General features: G+C 31.9%; 1 protein-coding gene across 4 annotated transcripts in view; it reads right to left on the bottom strand.

Annotated features, from left to right (window-relative positions):
* LOC124538298 (putative epidermal cell surface receptor) overlaps positions 1 to 25,724 on the bottom strand; it is a 42,243-nt gene that overhangs the window by 6,906 nt on the left and 9,613 nt on the right. For 3 of the 4 annotated variants that reach the window (XM_047115314.1, XM_047115311.1, XM_047115313.1), the window contains exons 2-9: positions 13,232 to 13,354; positions 3,091 to 3,575; positions 2,828 to 3,014; positions 2,375 to 2,504; positions 1,931 to 2,078; positions 1,142 to 1,520; positions 675 to 891; positions 226 to 434 (exon numbers count right to left, since the gene is read on the bottom strand). In XM_047115314.1, coding sequence (XP_046971270.1) covers positions 226 to 434; positions 675 to 891; positions 1,142 to 1,520; positions 1,931 to 2,078; positions 2,375 to 2,504; positions 2,828 to 3,014; positions 3,091 to 3,575; positions 13,232 to 13,340 — 1,864 coding nt within the window. In that variant the 5' untranslated portion in view covers positions 13,341 to 13,354. The remainder of the gene's footprint in view (positions 1 to 225; positions 435 to 674; positions 892 to 1,141; positions 1,521 to 1,930; positions 2,079 to 2,374; positions 2,505 to 2,827; positions 3,015 to 3,090; positions 3,576 to 13,231; positions 13,355 to 25,724) is intronic. The other variant, XM_047115312.1, reaches the window with a different exon arrangement.

Genomic DNA, 25,724 nt, shown 5'->3' with positions numbered 1-25,724 from the left:
CATAAATGACATAAAATATAGAACTTGCAACCTTGTATGATAATGATTAATGAATGATGTTAAGTGAAATGTTTTTGCTATAATAATAAAGCAACTTAGTATAAAATAATGAACACCAATTATGTAATGATGTGATTATCAACACAAAATGGTCCCAGATGTAATTTTGAATGTTTTAATGTAAGTATACTTATGTTTTAAACATGTTTTATTTTTGACTCTTACCATGAGCAACGCAACCCCATTGCTTGCAGCAGTCCTCGTCAGATATATTGACCGGTGCTGGTCGATGCATGGGAGGACATCTCAGATTTTGAGGAGGTATTGGTGGTAACGGTGCACATGCCGCCTCACAGTCTAGCTCACCGTTCTCGCAGAAACAGTTTTCTTCACACCCCGTTAGCGTGACCGGTACTTCGCTCCAATTTGGGATTCTAAAAAATGCACATTCATGATGAATACAGAAGCAATATATCTTTAATATTATCAGCCTACTTGATGCCCATCAGGTTAATTAATTATGCTCGGAGTATTTTATACACAAGTAACAGGCATAATTAATTAAATTATTAATAATATATAACTAGAAAATGTACGTTAAATAGACTCAAAATATTACTTTGCTAATGAGCAAATCATTTTTTTTTAAAATTAATAAATGTATAGATACTTACGCTACTCCTTTGTAGTGACAAGTACCATCGCTCAAGCATCTTGCAGTTCTTGGACAACAGTTCGGTGGTGTAGGTGGTGGGTTTGGTGCCCATCGTACACAACCTTTTGACACCAATTCTAATCCTACATGGGACGGGCAAAGTAATGGAGCACATTCCCGAGAATCTGGCCCGGTACATTCACAGAGTTCGCTGCAACCTATTTGGAATTCTTCGCCTGAAATAAGAGAAGATAGACAATAAATATCTTTTAACATAAAATCTATGCTTTTGTTTTTATTGTGTGAGTAAATGTTTATTACTTTTGTGTACCAAAAATTTATTATTTCCTGGTATCGAATCATTGAAATGCGACTCATGTATACTGTTAGAGGAAAATATGGATGTATATAGTTTTTTTTTAATGGAATTTTTCAACACGTATACTATTACTAACATATGGCACGATAGTAATCAAATGAACTAACCAATTGCATAAAATTGTCCATCATGATAACATCCAGCCTTGGTCCCATTCAATGGTTCTTCCACTTCATTACCGTCATCCAAAGCTGTTATAGTAAAATTGAATTTCGTTCCAGTTTCTTTAGTCTTCAATACATAATCCTTACCGCCTTCCAAATTCAAAATTAAATTCGAATATTTCAATTCTACATCATTATAAGTTTTGCCTCCATCGCCGCTAATTAGTAAATGGACGGGATCATCGCTGCTGTTCATATGCATTAGATTAACTTGGACGCTGTTATTTTGCAGTACTTTGATGGAACCAATAGGCTCTGTCAGCACCAGCGGCCTCATCGGTGACATGGGTAGATTAATTGGATCTTGCATTTGCTTTGGAATCTACGAAAATAAAAGACATTCGTTTCTTAGATACATATTAATTACGTGACAATGTTTTGTGAATAATTTGCCGTGACGGCCCAGTGGTTAGAACACGTGTACCTTAACCAATGATTGCGAGTTCAAGCTCAGACAAGCACCTCTGAATATTCATGTGCTTAATTTGTGTTTATAATTCATCCCGAGCTCGGTTGTGAAAGAAAACATCTTGAGGAAACCTGTATTTGTCTAATTTCATAGAAATTCTGCCACATTTGTATTCCAACAACCCGCATTAGAACAGCGTGGTGGAATATGTTTCAAACCTTCTCCTCAAAGGGAGAGGAGGTCTTGAGGAGGAGCATTGGGAAATTTAGCGGCTGTTGTTGTTGTTTTTTGAATATTGAAAATATTTAAAGTTGTAAACCTACCTCAGTTGTAGACGAAGTTGAACTCGTAACATTTTCAGCTGGTTCCTCATGAACGTCTTGAGAGACATCGCATATTTGCATCTCACAGCATTCGTCATTTGGGTCTTGTACGTTAATACATTTTTCAGATTGAGGTAGACGCTTGCATCTATAAAAGTATTATGTTTCTCGTATTATAAATTTAAGTAATGTAATTACCCAACTTAATCCAGTTAGTTAAGCGAATTACACAAATAATCTTTTAATTAAATTTGTCAGTTAAATTGAATTATAAAAATGTATTCGTATAAAATAAGAAAGTATAAATTCTTCAACCGACTTTTATAGAAAATATTTCAATACAATCAATGGGAAAAGAAAGCAAAACCACAATTAAGTCACTTAATACTGGTATAAGTATGATTCACCAAATTCTCCTGGTATATTATGTAACAACTCACTCACCTTGGCTTACAGGTGACGACCGAGTTCTGTTCGCAAGTGCACGTCTGTTCACAGCCGATATTCCACTTCCCGCCCACCGGATACGTAACATTACCATAACGACACACCTCCAGGGTCGATAGCTTTGGATCTAAGTAAAAATATACCAATAATTGGAACGCAAATAAGCATTGAATCACTTGATGGTAATTTATTTTATGTAAAACTAGTAGTCGCCTGCAGCTTCGCTTCGCGTGTTATTTTATTAAAAAGCTAAATTCGTATAATATGTCATTTAGCTAATGGTGAATTTTAAATATTTATTGCCAACAGACAGACGGACAGAGTTACTTTCACGTTTATAATATTAATACAGATATAGACTAGACTTGTAAAATTATCTTGTGTGATCAATAAAGATGACTCAATTTATGCAAGAGATAATATAATTCGTTAGTAGATTTTAATTATTACCTCCGTTTCCAGTTGCGCAAGCAATTATGGAACAACATTCGTCTACAGGAGACTCGAAGCATAAGGGATCGGTAAGTCGTCTGCCACGACGAATGTAAGGATGTTGACATCTCGGTGCGCATTCAAAGGTCCCACCGGGAGTGCATTCACATGATTCCTCGCAACCACGATCTACATGCTCTCCAATCTGTTAAGCAGATAATAAAATAACAGTATTTCTGTGTAAATAGTTAATTGTATATTTAAAGTTGGAACTTCCTTACCTTATAAGTAATATCGTTCTCCTTGCACGTTTCAGTTTCTTCTGATCTATCAACAGCTAATAATGGATTGAAAGGAGCTTTAAGGTTCGAAAAGAATTTATCTGTTATGTGTGTATTTTTTGGCTCATCTCCTCTTACTCTTGGAGTCTCATCCTCATCTTCATCCAGATTAACATCGCTTAGATCCGAGAATGTGCTCTTTATTCCTTTAGTTTGATTGTGTAAGATGTTGGCAAAATTTTGTAATTCATCGACACTTAAATTAAGTAATCTTGGCTTGGGTTTAGCTGCAGATTCATGGACTTCATTAGCTTCAGTCGTTGTTTGATCTTCAGTTTTGTTTGATCGATTTCCTTCCTCAGGTTGTGTTAAACGTGTTGGTGCTATTGTAGTGGTAGTTTTTTCCGTAGAAACTATTTCAACCACTGTTGGTAGTATCGGTGGCAATGTCGACGCTGAGTCTTCATCTTCACTGGTTAGTTTTCCTAAAAGAGTGTAAAATTTCGTTGTTAATAATGCTTCAAATTAACAAAATTTTCTGGTTAATTAGGTCAAAACTAATCTAATATTGAAAGTGAGTGTTATCGTTGGAACGGTTAAATAAAAAATAATTTAATAATAAACGTAATTTAACAAATAGAGCGTGGTCAGTTGTCACTCAATAAATTGATTGGTTGAAAACTAAAAGCAAAACTAGCGGTTCTTTTCGGTATAACTGTCAATGTAATCGGACCTATATCAGTTTCACCTAGAAATGTATATATATCTATATAATCCATATACATTTTGAAGAGACTCGTAATCCGTGATTCGTTGGAACAAAGTAAATTAAGAAAATTTCAGCACTCCACAGGTTCATTGCTCATTGATTTTGGGAATACAAATTCGACAGTAAACTTCTGCTAGAATTCTTTTACGTAAATTATTCTTCTATTTATTCTGACATTTATTTCATGAAAAGAATATCTTTAGTCAATATTTGCTTTAACTAAAACTTAATACTATAAGGTACTAATTGAAACTTAATATACATTTTCTGATTTATTGCAAGGTTTCATATGAGTTGACCAAGAATCTAGTACAAAAATAAACGTGACCAGACCCGTGGCAAGATTTATAGCATATTATTGCTTACGGATTGTCGCAGCGACCTTAATCTTCGTGCTTATCGAACTGGGTCATTTAAAGGACGTATAGAGCTTAAAGCATAACCGGTTGGACCGTGTTTACGTTCAATAGTTACCACGGTCCATTCACAATGCGATATTGACCGACATTTGCAGACGTGCTGGCGTTGAAACGGTAACAAATTGAAACTTTGTTGTTTTGTTTATTTAATACTAGTTATCGCTCGTGGCTTCTCTCGCATTTCAGGGTTTTGGTTGTCATGTGTTAAGCAAAAAATACCGTCTTTTCTTGGAGGTCAAATTTGCTTCATACAAAAAATTGATAAAATTAGGTTCAGTGGTTTGATCGTGAAAGAGCGACAGACAGACAAGATAGATAGTTACTTTCTAATTTTTAATGTCAATATGATATAGATTCTATTTATGTACATAAGTAAAGAGGGCTACGGAAATTACTTTACCTATAACATACCTTGACTATGACATAATTTGTTTTTTGATTTGAGATTTCTTGATTTTATGAAGGCTTTAAGTACTGATAATTAGTTTTTGTCAGGGTGAATGACATCGGAAATTATAACTTATTTTATTCAAAAGCAAGAGTCGAGATGGCCCAGTGGTTAGAACGCGTGCATCTTAACCGATGATTGCGGGTTCAAACCCAGGCAAGCACCGCTGATTCATGTGCTTAATTTGTCTTTATAATTCATCTCGTACTCGGCGGTGAAGGAAAACATCGTGAGGAAACCTGCATGTGACATATTTCATAGAAATTCTGCCACATGTGTATTCAACCAACCCGCATTGGAACAGCGTGGTGGAATATGTTCCAAACCTTCTCCAAGGGAGAGGAGGCCTTTAGCCCAGCAGTGGGAATTTACAGGCTGTTGTTGTTGTTGTTATTCAAAAGCTATATATTTATAGGATGTCATATCAAGAGATATAAGACTAGGAGGCCATAGACTCTGAAAGTGATTTACCCTAACTTTAACCAAACCCTAACTTTATCCCTTACTTTACCCTAACTTTATCCTAAATTTCCTATAATATTTTTTGTATCTCGAATGATTGGAAAGAAGTAAAAATCAACAATATACGTTTAAAATATGTTTTCAAATTATCTGAAATAGTATTTTCAGTAATAGAAGAATATAACCTGGATAATTTAAGAAGGGTTTTCTTAAGGTACATATTATTAAAAAGCTCCAACGTGATAAGGATGTTAATGTATCTTTTTTATTATGAAAACTGTGAGACCGTGTTAAATGCCAGTGACTAATTCGATGCGTAAATAACGTGTTACGAAGGCATCGTTGCGTAAACGCATCGTGCATCCGGCTTTAATCGGTTTATATATTATGTTACAGTCAGAACTATTTTAAAGTCAAAACTTATTTTGTCTGAACCTTGTCGAAATGCATATTACCTAGAAAGGTAAAGTTACTTTTATTCCTGTAGACTGTAGCTTCTGTATCAAGAAAAATTGATAAAACAAGATCGTATTGTTCTTGTATGTACTATCAGTCACAACATATAATCAGACCTGTTCACAGAAACATAAATATATAATAGTAATGTAACTAGTTAGTTTCTTGGTGGTACTTCTCGGTAGAATCTACATTCCGAAACGGTGTTAACTTGATATTTAATACAGTTTTGTAAAATAACGATTCCGCCGTCCTTAAGAAACCTTTTTGAATGAAGTAATATTTGGCTTTAATTTAAAAAAAAACGAAGTCAAAAATTATTTTAAATAATTTTGTCAGTCAAAAGTGATTCCAACTAGAACAGAGTTTTGCCTGTAACAATCTATTATATGTCAAGATTCATATTTATAAGACAGATATACTAAATTCACATTGGCATTGAATCTGATGCTTCAATTAATATGCTAATATTAGTCATACTCCGACACATATTCAATGAATATTTAATTATATTTAGTCGTTTATTATCAAACTAGTTCTATATTGTATATGAATACTTAATATTTCATACAAATATTTTGCAATGATCACTGCAAAATGACTTATGTCTGTTTTTCTGCCCTGTTTTTCTAAATAGCTGTTGATTAATTATATCATTAATTCATAACGATGAATTTAAGCGCTAACAGGAAGTAATAAAGGTGCTAAACGACCTGACTATTACACATTTGGATTAAACCTATTTTAATGAATAATACATTAAAATTTAATCCAAATATATAAAGAATTTTTTCACAAAAATGGATGAATTTCGATATGTATTTTTTCTTCACTGTACGAAATAAATTATAAATACTTATTAAATAATTTATCATTGTAATCACAATCTAACATATTATATCCCGTTGATTTCTTAAGCTCGATCTTCTCCAATCTTCCAAATCTTTTCAAACCGTTGGTAGAATTATGGCAATCAATAAGAAATCTAAATAATAGATGCATTACTATTTTTAATAAATATATTTGAATTTGAATTTAAAATTAGAATACTTTGCTTCGAACTCATGGATAAGGCAACGTAACATTCTGACTCAGGAATAAGGCTAAAGCACTTCATCTAGGTAAGTAATCCCCAAAGAAGCCGTATATTATCTGTGGCGTATCACGTTTTCGCGTGACTCTCAGATGCTCACTCGTGATACACATACGAGGAAATCCTCCAGCGTTTCAAGTATGAGTAACAGGTGGACTTCCTCTCACAAGCATCCTTGTTAATTCCATAACATTTTAGTATAAATTATTCATTTGATGATAACATCGATTGAATGTTATAACACGGAAATAACTTCTAATATAGATTGCACTTTATTTATGGTTTTGTTTATTTTGTTTGCTATGATTATTGTTGTCAAATTCCAATAAGCCAACTAAGCACAGAAATCATTGTTCGAACCCCAGGTGGGGTCAGATTTCGGTACAGATTATGTTAAAATGGTCGCTGATCCTGTTGATTCATGTTCATTTAAAACGGATATATGGAGTAAATATATAGTTATGTTTAGGTAAATATAAATAAGCTCATAATAGATATTGCTTTAAGCAATATGATAAAAACTTTCTTTTGAAGTTTAGAGTAAAATTATAAAGTAAATGCAGCAGAGTCGTTCAATATATTATTAACGATTAAGTTTTATTTGAACCTTATATATGAAAAACGCCTCTAAATTAATTTGGCAATACAAATATTTGCTATCCTTTTTAATCCCATAGTTAAAGTATACGGTGGTATATTTCTGTCGCTTTCCCTCACCTAAGTCATGTTAGCCTTTTTTGTAGTCGAATTTTGTAAAGATACGTAAAAGGACGTAATAATACTATGAAAATGACTATTCATTCAATAGTAGACTTCTCAGCCTCTGTCGCTGCGTCCTCGATAATTATAGTGCCCCGGCTTCACACGGGTTCAATTTCTTAATGAAGAAAATTAGGCGTTTTAGGGAGTGTTGTCAGGTGCTTGGCCTTAAAAAGATGCCCATATCCTTTCATAGAGTTTAACCTTGCTTCATAATAAATTAGGTTCAGTAGTGTAGCCATAAAGGAGCAACAGACTGACAGACCGATATAAATTAGCATAGTTTTAGTATAGATGATATAATGAAGCTATCTATTAGTGAAAACTTTTTAATTTTTTGTTCCTAAGATTATCCCCTACATACAAACAAATATATTTCCCCTCTTTAACATTAGTATAAATAGAACCAATGGTGTCGTTACTTTCACTTTGCCGAAGTCTTAATTTATTCCGTTTTATTAGGTCATATGGAACAAGGTCGACAGACAATGGTGTATGACGTTGATATATGATAATAGCATCATCACGGGCTTGGAATCACGGGAATATGTACCTTAAATAAATGGTGTAACTATCATATTGGAATAACAATTAAATGGCAGGACTTTACAAGCTTTGTGGTCACGTTTGGCTTTAGATATCGAATTGAATCTTCAAGTTGCATCACTGATGTCATTATTAAACTGTTTATTCGACGTTATTTCATATTACATTGGAATAAGATAGTTTGATTGTAAATAACATTTAAATAAACAATGGACTTATTTACTTTTTATTAATATCAGCCATTAGTCGAAGGTTTTCGAATAGCCAAATTAAGTATGAGTTTTTTTATTTCATTATAACTCGTATTTGAGTTTTACTTTAAATATGTGTTACGTGTATTTATATGTTTAGTGTATTGCATTTATTATTACAAATAATTGGATAAAGACGTTAGGGCGTTCTCTATGGGCGGTGGTGACCTCTTACCATCGTAGCCATATGCTCGTCCACCAACCTATATTATAAAAAAAAATCTATTATCATATCGTGTGTGTGTATGTATTTCATTTGACCACCAATCCGTGCATAAGCAGTGTTGGTGTATTGAATTATTTGTAATATAATATAAGGCAAGCACACTTTAAAATGAGAAAAAATGTAAAGAAATAAACCGCAATCGAACAGATACATTCATTTTTATATTATATAAGATTTACACGCTAAAACTATTATTATAATATATTTTTATAATTTATTAAAGTAATTGTATATCATTACTTTCGCAATAAAATAAAGCTTTCTATTTTTATTGTTTACGTGAAATGGCGTTTTGTTTTATAATACAATCGACACGTTTGCAACAATTGCAGTATGCGCAGGCGCAGACGCCGTCACGCACGATATCTTACGATTATGTCAACGACTGGATTACGTACAGCACGACACAACTTAGATGCAGCATCGGCAAAATTCGTAAAACCGATCACATCCGAATTGAATCGGCCATTTCAAAAACCTCATAAGTCACAAAATCATAATTTTTCAGAAAACAATAAAAACTGTTTCATACACAAACAAATGAGTTTTGAACGACTTTTTTATGTTTAATTTAGTATTTGAGTGGTAAAAAATTAAAATAGCGTTTAACCTTTACAGTTTATTAATAGAAATAATGAAAAAAACCTGAAAAACAGTTCTTGACTTATGTTGTTTTAGCGAGAATTAGGGTTAGTGATATATAATTTAACCAAAAGAAACGTAGTAGTCATATTTTATATTGCTTATAATTAAGAATTACACTGAAAAATAATCTTATTAACATTTTACATGTATTAAGTTGTCATGTTTTAATACCTTAATGGTACATAGTCATATTCTCCATCATTCTCATCTAGATTATCTTCAACATTTGAAGTTGGCCAGCTAAAAATGTTGTAATAAAATGGCATATGTTCTTCCAGAATGCTATCTTGAACTTGTTTTAAATCGTCTATTTTTTTTTATTGATGGGCACTTTCAAATCATAGGCTTTGGTGGTATTATTAAAAGAGGAAGGAATGTATTGACCTAAGTTGTTTTTACCCAGAATACGCATCTACCTTTGAGGAACCATTTTCAGCAAAAAAAAACATGTTGGAAAAAATGTGACTTAAGTGGTTTTTGAAATGACCGATTCAATTGAGTACGCTATCCCAAATTATCAAAATTTATTTCAAACGTAACAACTTGTAATATCAGAAGACCTAATATATTGTCAATTTGACACGTCGATTTACATGCACTTACTCTTTCGGGCAGAACTGACGCGAATCTATAGCGACGAATAACGTCTAATGACGCGATAGGGAGCTATTTCTATTGGTTGTATAAATCGGCAGTAATCGGTTTTATCGAATTTGCCGATGCTACATCTAAGTTGTGTCGTAGTATACGCGACTATCGCCCGGGATAATTATTATACCATTATCATATTATTAACACAATATTAATTATAGTAGAAGTAGTATATATTTATCTTATAGATGTTATTTCCTTCAGGTTTTATTTAATTCCGGTATCAAATATTCCAGCAATAGCTACACAATGGTTCATATGTATATACTTATTCCAACTTTAACAGGAAAAAAGCTAAATAAACATTATGGTACAGCATGACAGACGTTATATCATTGGTTGTGAGCTAGACTACACTATGGATTTGTTGAAAATAGCATTTTGAACGTCGACGAAACTATTTACAAAATTTTGGAAGTAAAATTAAAGTGAAAGTAAGTAGTCAAGTGTTAGTTTAAAAAGTTAGGTTACAGTCTGTAAATTACCCAATGCTGGGCTAAGGCCTCCTCTCCTATTAAGAAGAGGCTTTCGAACATATTCCACCACGCTGTTCCAATGGGGGTAGGTGGAATGCACATGTGTCAGAATTTCGATAAAATTAGACACATGCAGGTTTCCTCACGATGTTTTCCTTCACCTCACCAGCACATAGGTGCTTGCCTGGGTTTGAACCCGAAATCATCGGTTAAGATGCACGCGTTCTAACCACTAGGCCATCTCGGCTGTAGTACATATGTAGTCAAGTGTAATAGTGTTGTATTATAAATAAATATAGTAGTTCCAGCTGTATAGCTGAGTGTTTAGTTAATTGCATGAAATACGTTAATCCAAGGTTTGCTTAAATTTTTTCCTACTTACATTGGAATATTTTCGTATTTCATTTTCTATAATATGCATGTTTTATACAAACCCTTTTGAATCACTCTGTATATTGATGAAAACCGCATTATAATCCGTTGCGTTGCTTGAAAGATCTAAGCGTACAGATAGCGCAAAGACGATTTTGTTTTATACTACATATGTAGAAATGAATCGCAAATTCAATCTTGACCCTTACGGTATTAGTAACAATAATACAAAAACAGGTTTACGGGAATTCTTTGAAGAAACTTTGAAATGACTTCCTGCGTGTATATGTCACTGTAAGATTTTATTAGATTATTTATTTATTATTAGCGAAAAATAATACGTTAAATTTCAATCATAATTCACGGTTCACAATATTTCGATAGATAACAATCTCGTTAGATTGTAATCTAACGAATTTTGTAATCTTACGGTGACATATATAGGCATGTTATTATTTAAAATTCTTTATATTTTTTTGTATCTAAGTGAACCTGTGAAATAACTAATAGCGGATAATCTCTCTCAGAACAAACTAATAAAACGACTAAAGAAAAAAAAATAAAGGAATGTGTTGACTGTTGGTCTTATTCTAAAAACGGAGAACTCACGACTCCACGCGGTGGTTCCACCACGTTTATTTTTTTTTTCTTATTTTTGAGTTGTTTTCCATAACGTGGATATGATTTTCGAAATATAAATATTATTATAGAACATACACTATAAAAATATGCAATAAATACTGAGTATATATGTATATTTTCTTCATGTTTATCCATGTAAGTGTACTCACTCTTATAAATATTTGTAATTGTACTTTATTTATTTATATAATTCTTTTAGAATAACTTTTAACCGTGTATATTTTTTTCTAATTTACTATGTGGCTTAAGTAATGTGATACTCGTGTAAATTTTTAATGGAAATGTCTTGTATATTTTACTATAGGAAAATCTGAATTACGATTCAACGGGAAAATGCTGCTAGTATATCTTATATAAGTGTAATTGCAAATTTTTATATCAATTCAAAGATAACGTTCGATTTATAAAAAATAATAATAAAAAACAAATAAAATAATGAGACAGATACACACACATAAAAAGTTTTTATAATGTGATAAGTGATCAGAAAAAATGCCTAACAGTTCTCACAGGAAAATATTGTATTAAACCTTTCAACCATAAACGACTACAGCGACCATACCATATGGACATGTCGGCATATGAGTCACTATTTAAAATATTTCGCAAGCATATCGCATATATAAACAAATAAGTTTACCTAACTTGAAACCGGTTTAATTATTATTTTCCAAAGCTATAAATTACAAATTATTTCACACAGTTTAAGGAATGGTATCATAATTATCTTTAATTACTGTAATAGGAATACTCTTGCACCTTTATTTGTAAAACAAATTAAACGATTTTATTTCACTTCTCATTTGTTTAATTAGGCATGTCGTAATAAAACAAAAACAACATTATCATTTTGACGGACTTATCTAATCATTATAAGATTACTCATTATATATATTCTAAGATATAAAAATATATGATTAAATAAATTACGTTAATAAAATACGACGGCTTGTCCATGTTTATGACTTCGCAGCCAAAACTAGTTCTTACTCACCGCGCATTGACTACGGTCTATCCGAAATTATGGAGCGAAACTGTTATGGTAATGTTTAAAAAATAATAGTCTGACCGCCGCGCGCCGCGCCGCCTCTAATAATATCGTTATTCGAATGATTTAAAATTATAATTACACATTCGATTCATGTGAAACTTCTAGAACGATAGGGATGGACCGACTTGTATGCCGAGATGGCAATCTGCATGACGTTTTAAGCCTTCATATGCCTTCTCCATTTTACATACCTTGATGTATATTATGATAATAAAAAAAAAAAACTTTATATTTTATGTTAGGTCTCTTAATTTAATTATTTTAAATTTTAAACGTAATTCATTTTAATAATCAATAAATTAAATGATTAACGTCCGTTCTAGATTATACTTTGCGTTTACTTGGCGGGTAAAACTATTAAATACTTACTTAATATTAAAAAAAAAAATTAAATAATACTTACGAAATTTATGTCAGTTCTAATAATTATTTTTAATTTCTAAATGTAATTTATTTTAATAAACAATAATTAAATGATTAACATCCCATGTCGATTTTTTTAACGTTTATTCGTGCAATACGGTAAGATACCGTCCGAGAGTTCAAACGGCCATCTTGGTTTTAGTTATTGCATCTAGCTGTCAAATAGAAGTTTATTTAGGATTGAATTTTAATGATATTTTTTTAAGACATTGACATTTAATTTTATTATAGACACTAAGCGGATAAAGTTACGACTTTATATTTTTTTGATTAATTTTTTTTTATACGTGTTGTATTTGCTTTTAACATAGATATATGTAGTATTTCCTTAATATTTAAGTAGTAATTAGGTATAGTAAACACAAGATGACCTCTCTTTATGCTTTATATTATACATATTTATAGGATTACGTTATATTTTCTGATAGAGTTTAGAGATTGATGTTTCTTACTGAGCTCTGTATCGCAATCGGTGTACTCGTGGTTGCAGTCAACGGTGTAGGCGACTGCGCCGGCTGTGATGACGCACAACAGCGCCAATGCGCATGCGCCTCGCGCCATCACCGCGCCATCTGCTGGAGAAATATTAACATAATTAAAGTGACACAGGTGTAAGAGTTGTTGTCCTTATTGATAACAAAACATTAGAAAGAGAGAGAAATTGTTTGTTGTTAGCTATATTCTATTAATTTGTGTATACTTCTATCGCTTAATATTATTTTACATAACCTCCTTAAGAAGAAGGCTTTTGGCCAGCAGTGGCAGATATAACACATAATTTTACTTTTTACAGTTATATAGGTGTAAGTATAGGTATGTACTTATTGTTTCAAAATTAAAAAAAAAAAACGCATACTAAATTTTATTTCATCAGAGCTTTCAAATACAATTAAATATTAATTATACAATAACTAATTACTAAAATTTACAATGTAATTGTTATATACAATACCATATTCTGAAGTATAATATGTTCATGTGAATATAATCATATGTGTAAATGTAAACCTACCTATTCATATTTAAATAAAGAACAAAAGCATCTATTTATAAAGTAAATAACAGTTAAAAACGAAATGAAAACACAATTGTTTAATTAAAATACAACTAATTATAATAACATAAGATTCCCATGGTTTAAGGCCGCATTATATAAATATTCACACATATACTATACAGCGTATTCAGGTTCACGCTTCACCGTTTCATTTCTCCGACGAGAAAGTACGGAACAGTTAGGAGAGTTTATTTGGCACACCTGTTGTGATAAAAACTTATGCTTTGATGCGACGCTTAATTTGAAACTTTTATAACATATAAAACCTACTTTAAGAATTTTACTGAATGTACGCTTCAATAAAAACTATATTATTGAATCTTGGAATTTGAAAGAATGATTCAAAAACGTTTCAAAAACATAAAATATATACTCAGTTAAATGTACATATATATATGGACTTACAGACCTATGAAGACCCACTTTATTAAAGTTGATCGAAAATCAAATAGGTCAGGTCCAAAAATATGGCGTCCAAGTATATATATACAAGTGTCCTATACATTTAATGCCTATTTTTGAGTTGCTTAGTATAGTTGATGGTGTCAGTATATTGCAAGTTAAGCCTCACCGACTAAACTGGTTTTAAAAAACTGTAAAGATTTTATATGCACATACTAACAAGAGAAGTTACCTAAAAGCTTTATAAAGGAACAGATTTTGTATTAGTGAAAATAAGTTCATGGTATTTTATCATATTAAATTAGTGGTAGATATATTTGATTGACTTTATAGGAAACGATTGGAAGCCGAGAAGGATCGAATTTCAAGTATTAGTGACGTCGAAAAGTCAGTCTAAAAGTAAGATACAGTCAGCAAAAAAATACGTCTCTAGCTTAATTTGCCGACCGTTCCCTGAGTTATTTAATCACTACATGTGCACAGTCAATCATGCCTAGTCTATATCTAATAGGCTTATTTAGGCGACCTTATTATTTTGTATTCATATATAGTACTAGTATTAGCCCGCGGCTTCGGTCCCTTTTTAAGGCTTTGGTCGTCATGTTTTAGACAAAAAGTTAGCCTATGTCCTTTCGTGAAGTTCATGTTTGTTTCCTAACAAATTTCATCAAATTTGGTTCAACGGTTAGGTCGTGAAAGAGCGACAGACAGACAGATATTTCGCCTTCATAATATTATAATATAGTATGTGAGTATAAAATTATAATAAACTGAATGTAACTTTTTATTTTGCCATAGCAGTTGAATGATCTGCGACGAACTCTTTGTAAAAACCCATTGATCTCAGTCGTAGGAAGCGATCATAAAGTATCTATACAACAATGTCAATAATTTATATAATAATTAAATCTATTGTTCGTGTGTACTTTTTGAATGGGTAGCATTATAATATTACTTTCTCACAAGGTCGTAGGTAATTTGAATTGAATGTGCAGTGAAATCGAAAATTGTATCGGTATAATTTAACTCTGGTATCATTTTCAATTTAAGCGGAATTTCTTTGTGTGTTTTGAGACACATTTCAAGGTCATTTGTGCAACGATTTGTGTTCTATGTGTAACACTTGAAAGAACGTTTTTGACGCAATACAATTTCGTCATGCTGATGATAATGTAAGCTTAATGTCAGAGATCATAATGAACTTTTGTCATTTAATTCCAAATTGAAATAAATATTAAACGGTCTTTATTACATTGTATAAAACAAAGTGGCTTACAACTGTCTGTCCCTATGTTAGATTTTTAAAGTTACGCAACGGATTTTGTTTTTTTTTTAATAGAAAGAGTGATTTGAGAGGAAGGCTTTTGTATATATAATAAATGGACAAGATAAAAAAGAAACACTGATAATTTGAGAAGTTTCTAATATGATGTCGTCAGTAAACAAATTCTGTAGTATATTTAGTATCAGTATTACACCCGTGCGTATCCGGGGCGGAAGTAAATATTTAAACTTATTTAGATATTTTTTAAATAAAAAAGTAATGAAAATAAAATCAACGAAAAATAATTAACACGCCACTCTAAAAACGTATTCTCAAAGTTATAAAGAGAGAAAGTCATCGCTCATCAGTTATCGCGTAAATGGATATTTGTGTGTCTCAAGAAATCCGTTTTACTTTTACTCATATATTGTTTAGTCACACCGTTCAAAGCTATTCTGTAAAAAAAGAAATTTGACTCTCGGTGGTCGACTTGATCGTAATACATTGAGGATCCTTTCGATATCATTATATCCTCAAGGGAGACTACACAAGACATGCAATTGTGTGTGTGTTTGATAACATATATACACATGTATACACTTGTAATCGTATGGAAGGGCCCAAGACACCACAAAAGCAGTTAGAGTTTAGAAGAGAGACTTATTTAATTAACTTTTTTTACTTTATTGCAAAACCAAACAAGATTTCCCAAAAGTTGGGCTTAGGAGCTGATTGTATTGATTGTCAATCTAAAAACTTCATATTTTTTTATTGGTCCTACTTGGGCACTGAAACATGGACACTTTAATATATATTATAAGATAGAAATAATTAAAATAAATAATAATTTGATTTCTGATTGAATATATATAAGAAATTCAATTTAACATAGCCATTGTTATCAAATCATCTTTGTCAAAACCAACAACAACATACCGACCCAAGACCCCCCCCCAAGCAATTAACTATACTACACGTGAGGTAGACGTTCTGCACGCACGGCTTTGGTTAATACTTATGGTTAATTTGTTTGGCTAATTATTATATTAACAACTTCCCTGTCATAACACATTTATATAATGAGTCATGTGTGTCTCACGGGATAGGGAAATTGTACACAAGACGTAATTACTTATATAAATATTTTTGACATTTCTACGTCGAGTCCATTTCAGAATAGTCCCGCAGTGCGTTCGTGAAATTGTAGAAAGTATTTTATTCAAAGAAATCGCGATTAGCAGGTGTGTGCGATTAATACTTGCAATAGAAATTTGCATCCCATGAATATATTAAAACTAGCGATTCGCTTAGGCTTCGAACGGGTGCAATTCTGATACTAATTATACTACTCTTTCTTGTTTCTTTACTATATGTATTGTATACAAAAACCTTCCTCTCGAATCGCTCTATCTGTTAAAAGACCCTATCAAAATCCGTTGCGTAATTTGAAATATCTAAGCATACATAGGAACAGATAGCGGTAAGCGACTTTGTTCCATAAATGTATATATGTATGACTATGTAGTGATAATGACTAATTTTGAAACGCGGCTTCACTCGCATTTTAGAAATTTGTGAGGCATAAAAAGTGTCTTTTGTGTCCTACTTAGAGCTCGATTAATATCAAATTTCCTCATATTATTTCAATGGTTTAACCGTGAAAAACAACAGTAGAGAGACAAACAGTTTCGCATTTATAACACAAGTATAGATATGTACAATTCACACCACATAAAATTATTCAAGATAATTTCACAACGATGTTAAACAGGTTAAAAAACAATATCTCTGTCTCTCTCTCTTTCTCTCTCTAACACGTGGAATTTCCTGAATAATTTTTTCATCCACCCGATAATTATGTTAAGATGGAAAACTTAATGACAAATACACAATAAACATTCCTTTTGACTTATTTGTTGGTTATAGATTTCCGTTTCCGCTATTGTTATATTCAGTTCCGTGGAATTAATCTGGTATACTTTTATAACTATGTTTATAGAAAGGAGAACTATTGGTTAATATTTGCGTTTAGTTTGAAAGATTTATAGTTGACAAATGGTATTGGATAATTGCGTTACGCGGTAAATTTAATCGTTGATTGTATACGAAAGAGCACTTTCATAGAGTTATCGAATGAGTCTCGAGATATTCCATTCTACTATACCTAAATGATATTATGCATATATATAATACATCTCTATTTCATCTGACTACGTGTATTCAAATCAATTAATTTTGTTCCAAAGTTCTGATTACGGAATTCAAAATTATATCGCGTCTAATCAGTATCAACTAACAAACTGCAAGCAAAGTTTTTCATTTAAAAAAATATAACATTAATTATTCACGTACAAGGTACATTATGATAAATTAAACAGCAAAAAAACTTAAATATTAAGTTACTACCGGTTCGTAAAGGCTCTACCGCGGAGATCCAACAAGTTAATACGATAAGTATTAAAGTAATTGTCAATTTTTAATAAATATTTTCAATGATTTTATTCCGAATTTAATATCATTTTTAACTAGAAAGCACTTAGTCATTGCTGTGGACCATACAAAATGAATCACGAAACTCGAAATCCACACGAACAACATTATTGCATCAGAAAAGTTTCACTCAAACGTTTCATTTGTAAACGTTGCCAAAACGACTTTGAGAATTTTGTTTCATCAAGATCAAAATGTAAATAAAAATATACTCGGTGGTAGGGCTTCGCGCAAGCCCGTCTGGGTAGGTACCAGCCACTCATCAGTTATTCTACCGCCAAATAACAGTACTCAGTATTGTTGTGTTCCGGTTTGAAGGGTGAGTGAGCCAGTGTAACTACAGGCACAAGGGACATAACATCTTAGTTCCCAAGGTTGGTGGCACATTGACGATGTAAGGAATAGTTAGTATTTCTTACAGCGTCATTGTCTATGGGTGATGGTGACTTACCATCAGGTGGCCCATATGCTCGTCCGCCAACCTATACTATAAATATATATATATATATATTTATAGTATAGGTTGGCGGACTATACTATACTATATATATATATATATATATTAGGGTTGTTGAGGAAGTGATTATGAGGAAGAGGAGGAGGAAGAGGATTTTTCGAACGCAAATTTAGAGGATGCGGATGAGGAAGCGGCAGAGAGAGCGGATTGGGAAGATAGGAAAATATAAATACTAGCGGACCCAACCGAAAAGCCGTTGTCCTGTCTGTACATAACATACATACACTAAAAAAAGGGCAGTCTTTATATCTTTATTAATTACTTAAGTCAAATATTTTAGTAATCAAAATAAAGGAATTGAATACTAATAACTAATCAAAATTAATTATAGGGAGGTTTTTTTTGTAAAAAATAATTTGGACGGTGTTTCCCCTGACAACCGGTTTCTTAGCTCATTATATACTCGTACTAATCCAACACTGCTAAAATGTCGTTCGCTGGGCATCCTTGATGGAGGAGAAGATAGGTATTGCCCTAAAGCTCCCAAATATTTCGGATCATTTTTCCACCATAAAGGATTCATAAGGTTCATACATATTAATCACTTTTTTTAATGTCGTTATTTAATAATAGCTTTAGTAACACGCACCTCTCCTCTCTTGGTAAACGTGGAAGCGGTGGGTGTGGGGCAGGATGTTTCTACTACAGCTCCAGATTCCTCATAAATTGCTCTTACATTTTGAGGAAGCGATAACGGAAGAGGATTTTTAATTTTTATTTATGAGGAAGCGGTATCGGTTGAGGAACCCAAAATATTGCGGAACTTTTGCATTATGAGGAAGCGGAAGAGGAATCCTCAGCAACCCTAATATATATATATATAAGGCTACATCTTAATATGATGTACATCACACGATTTCCAAGGCCGTTTAAACTTTCCCAATAGGATCAATAACTGTAGTCGTCATATATGGTAACGTGTTCCTAGCTTTACATATATACTATTATATATATACACATATATATGTATAGTACGACACAACTTAGATGTAACATCGGCAAAATTCGTAACCGATCACATCCAAATTAAGTACGCTATCCCCAATTATCAATATTTATTTCTTATGTGAATATGATCTTTACACAAACGTAATAACTTGTAATATCATATGACCTAAATATATTCGTCAATTTGACACGTCAATTTACATGCACATGAATCAATAGCGTCGAATGGCGCGATAGGAAGTTATTTCCAATGGTTGTATAAATCGGCAGCAATTGGGATTATTTAATTTGCCGATGCTACATCTAAGTTGTGTCGTACTATAGGTATATACATCGTTTTTCTTGCGCTAAGCGCTGGTTATAGCGGAAAGGAGAGTGTCTCGTATGTTTTATATGTATTATTGAAAAATACTGTTATTAAACATACCATTGCCATCGAGTTCCGCTAAGTAACGTTTCTTTCGACGTAAATGTGAATATAATTACCTAAAACGTTCATATATTATTTACCAAATCACTCAATACATTCAATTCAAGAGATTACCCTCCTTCTTGTTTTTTATACGTGTTTCTCTCCTCTGCTTTATGGTTGCCTGGTAGAGATCGCTGTTTTGGTAATAATACCTCATATGTATCTTTCTTGAATGTGACTAATATTATTGTATTTGTGTCACGTGACAAACGTTTGAAAAAAATGCATTTTTATTTATTGATTTTTGAATAAATTAAGTATTATTTTCAAGTTTCGTTACTAAATAACCATTTTGAAACTCATAATATACACTTATTACTACTTACTGATTTATTTTTCACACTGTCAAATAGCCTATTATATTCATTTCTTACTCGGCGGTGAGATAATTTTCGATATTTTCCAAGAGGCCATGGACAACAACAAAAATGTAATAAGTAGGTAATGCTGTTTAAAAGTAGTTAATAGTACAGAGTAGTTGGTACCTAGAGACGTTTGCACAAAGCCCTTCGATAAAACCTGTTCATAAATCCATATATATTCATTAATCTTCTTCATTAAATAAGACAAGAAATAATTACGTCACGTTTTTTACAAGTCAATATCAGTTTATGAGTTTGTTTACCCAACGTGAAAAGCAAACCGATTGAGGTCGATTTCTTTGCAACTTCGTCTTCCCACCATATGTGACACAAAGATTGTCTATTGTTCCGTGGAAAAATAATCGTCCGTACCAAATAAGGGCATAAGTAACGTTTACATTTATTCCGATGTTCATAAAGTTCAAAATGTTTGATAAATATACCATTCATAATTGCTTAAAAATTGATGACTTTTTTCGTCATGTCTTTTAAAATGGTTACGCATTCTCTAGACATTTCATATTTGTTATTGCAAATTAATTTTCTATTATTATATTTAAAATTCGAACGTGTCTATTTACGAAAAAAATCTTAAAAGAAAAATCCCATCACAACAAATCCACGTATTAAAATAAATCGTTTTACAAACTAAATTATAACGAAATAGATGTTATGATACAAATTAATCCCCGTATTAGTCTTATACATATATAAATAGTCAATCTGACATTAACGGTAGAGAAAACTAGCTAATCAACACGGCTCACGACCCAACTCCATACTGCCAAGAGAGCAGTCAAGACCGTATGTATACAGCTTTATACGGCAAAGTCTTTTATGTAAAAATTAATATTTATTTTATATTTAAAAAGATAAAATTTGCCGTTGAATAGGAACATAATAACATCAAGACATTTATAGTTTATTTTAATATACACAAAAAAAATATTTACTGTTAATTCAGAGTTGTAATGCGGTCAACGCAATAAATAGATACACTTGTAACAGCATCCGGTGAGAGCGGATTGTTGTTCGCAATTAGTTTATCTGTACTAATAACAAAATGGCGTTCTATAATGCATCGACTTTATCGGAAATTTCTTTTTAAAACAAAAGTCGTGCTTAAAATTATTTGAACTTTTTTCATAGATTATATATTTATTTTTTGAAATAGAGAAAAAAAGATATTATTAATCTTTTATTTTAGTGCAATTCTAGTATAGCATAAGATTAACATTACATTATAAAAACTATTCTAACTTAATAATTAATAGCATAATGTAAAATAAATTAATTAAAAAAAATAAAAAAAAAACAAAATCGATTAAATTATCGTAAAACATGACCGCGTTCGAATTTCAATAATAATAAATAAAAAAATCTGTGTTATTCAAGTCCAATGACATTGGAAATAGAAGGAAAAATATTGAACATTCAACTATAATAAGTCCAACGAAATTTTTTTACTTTTTAAGAACCATTCAACAAATATAAGATAACAATCATCAGTATTAAAACGTCTTTAGAGGCAACGAACAATTAAACAAGCTTACGTTTTGTTCAAACGTAATTGTGCATTTAAGCAAGTTACCACAGTGAGAACCGAGAGGTTCCCACATAAGCAACAGAGGTTTTTCTCAATCGGTCACCAGGTTTCGTAACCCATTGTAATATTGTTTGAACAACTTGGAGCTCTTACATTTAAGAATGTAGTTAAATGTTGTTATTCAATCGATTTTATATTAAACTAGTTGTGCCCGCGACGGTGTACGTGTTTGAATTTAACAAAAAAAGTTGTTATTGTAGCCTAAGTTACTCCTTATTATATCAGTTATCTGCGAGTGAAAGTCCCGTCAAAATCGGCCAAACCAAACAGACAGACAGACAAAAATTGTAAACATGTTATTTTGGTATACATACTTATGCATTGAGTAAAAAAGGGATATTTAAATATTACAAACAGACACTCCAATTTTATTATATGTATAGATTAAGACAGCTTATACAAAAACATGCGTTCATGTTTTTTTTGTAATATTCTTAATTACTTTATTTGACCTTAAAATATTTTAAATAAACGGTACTTGCGACCGATAGTTAGAAGATCCTCCTACTAATATATCTGAGTAATAAAAAAAAATAGTATTACTTGACATTAAAAAAAGGTCATGGATAGTATTAAAGATAGATCACTGATTATATCTTTGACAGTTTTAGTTTTATTTATATTTTCGTAGTTTTGTTTCTTATTCATCCATAATTTGCCACCAAAATAAAGAACTGCAATAAGTGTAGTTAATATTTTGATGCTAATATATAAAAACAAATCAAATCAAAATAAACTTTATTCAAGTAGGCTTTTACAAGCACTTTTGAATCGTCATTTTACAATTAAGTGAAGCTATCACCGGTTCGGAAAGTAAATTCTACCGAGAAGAACCGGCAAGACACTCAGTAGTTACTCTATTTTTACCATTAAAAAAAAATCCTATTTCTTATAATTTCATATCAAATATTACCAGCTTATTATTAATTATAATTAATAATACAGCGAAAATTTAAAAAAAACATCGAGGAAAAATGTTCATAAATTATTCGCCTTATTAACTTGTAAAATAATAAGTTTAAATATGGTAATTACAATAAAGTACTGACGCAATCATTTATTTATCCTCGTACATCTGATACCGATACGTGATGAAATATTTTTATGAGTTTTCATTCAACAACAACAACAGCCTGTAAATTCCCACTACTGGGCTAAAGGCCTCCTCTCCATTTGAGGAGAAGGTTTGGAACACATTCCACCACGCTGTTCCAATGCGGGTTGGTGGAATACACATGTGGCAGAATTTCTATGAAATTTGTCAAATGCAGGTTTCCTCACGATGTTTTTCTTCACCGCTGAGCACGAGATTAATTTATAAAGAAAAATTAAGCAAATGAATCAGCGGTGCTTGCCTGGGTTTGAACCCGCAATCATCGGTTAAGATGCACGCTTTCGAACCACTGGGCCATCTCGACTCACCTATGGGTTTTCATTCAAGTAAAATCAAATACATTTAAAATAATTAAATTATGAAGATAATATTGACAATTTGTCTTCAAGCAATTATGTAACTTATTAAAACGAAATACAAGCTAGTTTTCAATAAATGTTTTTTCAAGTTATCCCTGTTAGTCTGGCGTTGTGGTTCATCAAGATCAGTTATCTCAAACGGCCATTGAGTAAGATAAACAGAGCACAACATTTTCATCTAAGCTTGAGGTATAAGTACCATTTGTTTCAACATATACAGGTTGTTTTTTTTAAACGTACAGTACCTGCTAAACATATTAAGGTTGTTTTTTTAATAGGTAGGACACATTCAAAATGAGTGACGTTATATAGAACTAGCGACTCACCCTGCTTCTTCTAGGATATCAATATAAAAGGAAAATTATAAGAAATAAACATAGTAAAGTAAAGTAACAGCCTGTACATTTCCCACTGCTGAGATAAGGCCTCCTCTTCCATTAAGGAGAGGGTTTGGAACATATTCCACCACGCTGTTCTAATGCGTGTTGGTGGAATGCACATGTGGCAGAATTTCGATAATATTCGACACATGCAGGTTTCCTCACGATGTTTTCCTTCACCGCTGAGCACGAGATGAATTGTAAACACAAATATATAGTGGTGCTTGCCTGGGTTTGAACCCATAATCATCGGTTAAGATGCACGCGTTCTAACCACTGGGCCATCTGAGCTCTAATAATAAACTTAATTTATGCCCTATAACACTCAGCTATAGCTTTATACCATTTGAAACCTTTTCGAAATTGGATTACTTTAGAAGATTACCTTCCACGTACAAACAAACAAATTATACCTTTTTATATTCGAAGTTTAGATATATACAGCGTGAATTAAAAACAAAACAAACTAATCGGAAATTTGCGAGCATCCTTAACTTTAATAGCTACTTTTTATGACGTATAGGTAGGCGGACTGGCAAATGACCTGACGGAAGCAAATACCACTCATAGACATTGGTACCGTTAGAAATAATAATCGCTGCTCATACCATCAATGTTATACCCTTAGGACCTACGTTATCTCGCTAGTACCTGTAGTTACACTAGCTTAATCAACCTTAGCAACGGAACACAACAATACTAAGTATTTCTGTATGGCAGTATAATATTTGGTGGTACTCAGAAAGGCTCGCATAAAGCCCTACCACAGAGTTATGTAATAATGAACATGTGGGCTTCATAATTTGATGGTAATATCAGTAAATCATTATCATCTCAGCCGGAAGACGCTGCAGGACAAAGGCTTCCCCCAAGTATCCGAAAACGCCGGCCTAGCGCTTTTCGCATCCAGTGGCTTAAGAAACAATCACATATATGTCATACATATGCAATAATAAGGGAAAAATTCTCCAGTTCCAAAAAGGCAATAAATGTTCTTGTATTATGTCAATTTTATTGACAATGATGGACTGGTTTAATATTCGCTTATAAGATTTAATCAATATATAAATTTTGTGAACTAAAAAATCAAGAGTATTGATAGTTTACAAAATCACGTTGCTATACATATATATAAATAGTATACTCATCCATCCTTGAATTCCTTCATAACTTAGGTCAAATTTAAATAAGTACAAATATTTATAATCTTACGTTATGTTATGTTATGTAAAACGGAATTTAACATTCCTAGTTTTGTTCACGATTGTACTTTAAGGCTGAAGATGTATGTAGTGTGAGCGAGACAGATAGCTTTTATGAATAGCGGAGGAATGCGAGAGCAATATCCTCCCTTGCGGCTATGTCCGTTCCCCTCGGGTACCTTAAAATTTTGTTCTGCGCATTATCATATGTGAACTTCGGACAAGCATTTCAATTTTACGCTTACCTGTACATTCTTGTAGAATGGGCAAGGGACGGTAAGAATTCGAAAAAATGATTGATTTTGATTAAAAATATCTTTCAGAATATTTTCGATTAAATTATATTTACCTTACTCATGCGTGTCTGAACATTACCTGTCATTTAACGTAGGATTATTTTACCAAGATAATTAAAGTATGTTTTATAACTTAAATATAATAAAGTACTTAGTATAAATTTTCACTTCAATTAATTTTTTTATAAACATTACATTGGCCTGATAACTGAATATTAAATGAATCATATTCAACCTGGTATGAACCCAATAATAATCATAAAAATCAAACGAAATAGTTATCATATATTTATTTGAAGAGGAATAAGATTTAAAAAAATCTAATTATATCTAATATTTTATCTACAGTAAGTTTTATTCCACGTTTTGAAAACGCGCGTATCTGATATTGGCTTTACTTGAATGAGTATTGGTCTCAAAAACAATAAAATTCCTTCGAGTGAAATGTGGCAGATACATATATGTGATACAGAGTA

Source organism: Vanessa cardui, chromosome 20 (assembly GCF_905220365.1).
Source record: "Vanessa cardui chromosome 20, ilVanCard2.1, whole genome shotgun sequence".
Taxonomy (NCBI): Eukaryota; Metazoa; Arthropoda; class Insecta; order Lepidoptera; family Nymphalidae; genus Vanessa; species Vanessa cardui.
Note: the sequence above shows the minus strand (reverse complement) of the source record. Positions and strands in the feature narration are given on the sequence as shown.